Source organism: Mus caroli, chromosome 1 (genome assembly GCF_900094665.2).
Source record: "Mus caroli chromosome 1, CAROLI_EIJ_v1.1, whole genome shotgun sequence".
NCBI lineage: Eukaryota > Metazoa > Chordata > Mammalia > Rodentia > Muridae > Mus > Mus caroli.
In genome coordinates, this window is record NC_034570.1 from 171,706,839 (window position 1) to 171,709,969 (window position 3,131).

Here is a 3,131-nt window from a genome sequence, read left to right on the forward strand (position 1 = left end):
CCAGCACTTGGGAGGCAGAGGCAGGCAGATTTCTGAGTTCGAGGCCAGCCTGGTCTACAGAGTGAGTTCCAGGACAGCCAGGGCTACACAGAGAAACTAGCTTCTGTACTAGCTTCCCTAGTCCTCCATTCCTTAGTCTCTTCCTGCTGCACAAAGACTTTTCCTGTGCACATAAGGGCAACCCTGCCCACCCTTTCTCCTCCCTAATGGGCTTCTCACACCTACCAGGCACTCCTCCAAACTCCAAGTTCTTCCTCTGTGGAGTGGCCACTTGAAAGGTTCCCAAAGGTGCGGGTGCTTTGGTGACAAGGTTTTGTTCCTCAGACTCTATTTCTTTGGCTTTGACCTCTTCTCTCCTGGGACGAAGGCTGTACTGTGTAGCTATATATCTGTCTTCTGTTGACAAAATGATCCTTTCCTAGTTTAAAAACAAAAAACAAAAAAAAAACCCAAAGTATTAAATATCTATAGTCTATACTCAGTGCAAACACGACTAACTCAGCATCTCTATAGAGCTGTGAATGTACAAGAATAAGTGTGCTGCCGGGCGTGGTGGCGCACACCTTCAATCCCAGCACTCGGGAGGCAGACGCAGGCGGATTGCTGAGTTCAAGGCCAGCCTGTTCTACAAAGTGAGTTCCAGGACAGCCAGGGCTTTACAGAGAAACCCTGTCTCGAAAAACCAAAACAAAACAAAAAAAAGAATAAATGTGTTAAATCACATGCACTCTTCAGGACAGAACACAAACAAATACAACACAACAAATTCCAGTGTGAGTCTGAAGGAAAAAGAATAGAGTGTGCCGCAGATGAAGGAGTGTCTCGCACCTACCTGCTTGTCTTTATAAGGTGTAGCGTTCTTCTCCATGTGTTCGGGCTCCCCATTGTACACGCTGATGCTGTTTCCAAACGACTTCTAAATGGAAGAAGCAGCGACAGAATCAGCATCACAGGGGTAGCAGGTTCTACTGGGCAGGAAGCAGAGACACGCTAAACCATCGAGAGATGAAGGCAACCACACCTCCTGGGTCCTCAACAGTCAGCTCTTACAGTGCCTCAAACTTGTGGCAATCCTCCAGCCTCACCTGCGTGAGCGCTGGGGTTACAGCTGTGCAACACTATGTTTTGGAACAGACCTCTGCATTAACTTTCTCATCTTTCAAGCACTTTTATACGAAATGCTTCAATGATTTCACTGTCATACGGTAACGTTTCTATGAAAGGCAGGTGAGTAAAACCTGGCAAATTTATTCATTAGCTAAACATAAAAATGAGGAAAAGACTTTCAGAGACCCTAAACAGTCTATAGTGGGAAGGCTGGGTGTTTGTGTTTCCTGCAACATGGTATTTGCCCTTACTTTTTCCTTCCTACATGTCCCTCTGTCCCTCTTGACTCAGCCTCTGAGTTTCTTGCAGAAGAAAGAGAAGCCATTTAGCTTGCAAGTGCTTGTTAAGGCAATGCTTGCAACAGCCTCTCTCCTCCTCTGTAAAGACTGTCAAAAAAAACACTCCTAAGCCAGGTGTGGTGGTGCACGCCTTTGATCCCAGCACTCGGGAGGCAGAGGCAGGTGGATTTCTGAGTTCAAGGCCAGCCTGGTCTACAGAGTGAGTTCCAAGACAGCCAGAACTACACAGAGAAACCCTGTCTCAAAAAACCAAAAAAAAAAAAAAAACCACTCCTGAGTCAAAAAGAAAACAAAGTCCAAGCCCGTCCTTCAGAAGACAGCAGATGCTGGCAGATGGCAGCTTTAGCATATTAGGGATTAGGTCAGCAAGCAATAGAGCACCCGTGATACACCTGAGTTTACCCAAGTGTCAATGAATGAGCCATCTGTCACCAAACGAAGACACACCTAAAAAGCTATGTGGAGCATCTCAGGTTTTGAATAATCTCTACTAACCACAGATAAACCAGACAGCTAACTCTAAACCATGCTGACTACATACCAATGCTTTCCATGCAGTGGACAGACTTACGATGATGGTTAAGCACTCAACACTGGGAGGGAAATTACTGAGATCACAACCGGGTGTGGAACGGAACGATCATAGCATGATGTCCAAAGCTGAGGCAGCCTAACTGTGAACTTGCACACACACACACCACAGTAGGTTAGGCTCTGCTGATGAGGGGCAAAGACAACCCGTAGCTCTTCTATCAACAAAAGAGCACGTGTGAAAATGAAAGCTGGGGCTGATGAGATGGCTCAGTGGGTAAGAGCACCCGACTGCTCTTCCAAAGGTCCGGAGTTCAAATCCCAGCAACCACATGGTGGCTCACAACCATTCCGTAACGAGATCTGACTCCCTCTTCTGGAAGTGTCTGAAGGCAGCTACAGTGTACTTACATATAATAAATATAAATAAATCTTTAGAAAAAAAAAAAGAAAAGAAAATGAAAGCTATCACAGACAACAGTACGCAGCATCTGCCCCTTCCCCGATGTGGGAGAGAGGCACTCAAAGCAACAACAAGCTCACTGTAGTAAGAAAACACAAAGTCTGAAAAAGGGAGGTGAAAATCTTTGACATCAACTTGGGGGTGGGGGTGGAGGTGGGGGTGGAGGTGGGGGTGGGGGAGGCCTGTTACAATCCTCAGATGAAAACCAAGCATTCCACATGGTCTTGACGCTGACATAAGCATGCTCACCCAGTCTAGCAACAGGTATTACAAGCCTCTGTTCTGCCCTGTCCATCTGGCCAAGCAGCTTCAATTTCCTCAAAGCTAAGCCTAAGAAGATAACTAGATACTGCAGAAAAGTAGGTGTTTAGAACAGTGAACACTGAGAGGAAAAACACAAGGTTGCACCGCAGAACTAACTTTAACACTAGTGTGTGTGTGTGTGTGTGTGTGTGTGTGTGTGTGTGTGTTTCTTCTGATGTTTACTATGTAACATACAGAAAGAGGAAACTATCAAATTGCAGGTTATTCTCAATATTTGACATTTTAAAGTCTAAGTGCATTATTAGAGGACTGGCAAGGTGGCTCAGTGTTTAAGAGCACTGACTGCTCTTCCAGAGATCCTGAGTTCAAATCCCAACACCACATGGTGGTTCTCAACCACCCGTAATGAGATCTGACACCCTCTTCTGGTGTGTCTGAAGACAGCTACAGTGTACTTATGTATAATA

General features: G+C 45.7%; 1 protein-coding gene across 2 annotated transcripts in view; it reads right to left on the reverse strand.

Annotated features, from left to right (window-relative positions):
- Lbr (lamin B receptor) overlaps positions 1-3,131 on the reverse strand; it is a 26,693-nt gene that overhangs the window by 14,835 nt on the left and 8,727 nt on the right. For both annotated transcript variants that reach the window (XM_021170200.1, XM_029481100.1), the window contains exons 4-5: positions 833-916; positions 226-418 (exon numbers count right to left, since the gene is read on the reverse strand). In XM_021170200.1, the coding sequence (XP_021025859.1) occupies positions 226-418; positions 833-916 (277 nt within the window). The remainder of the gene's footprint in view (positions 1-225; positions 419-832; positions 917-3,131) is intronic.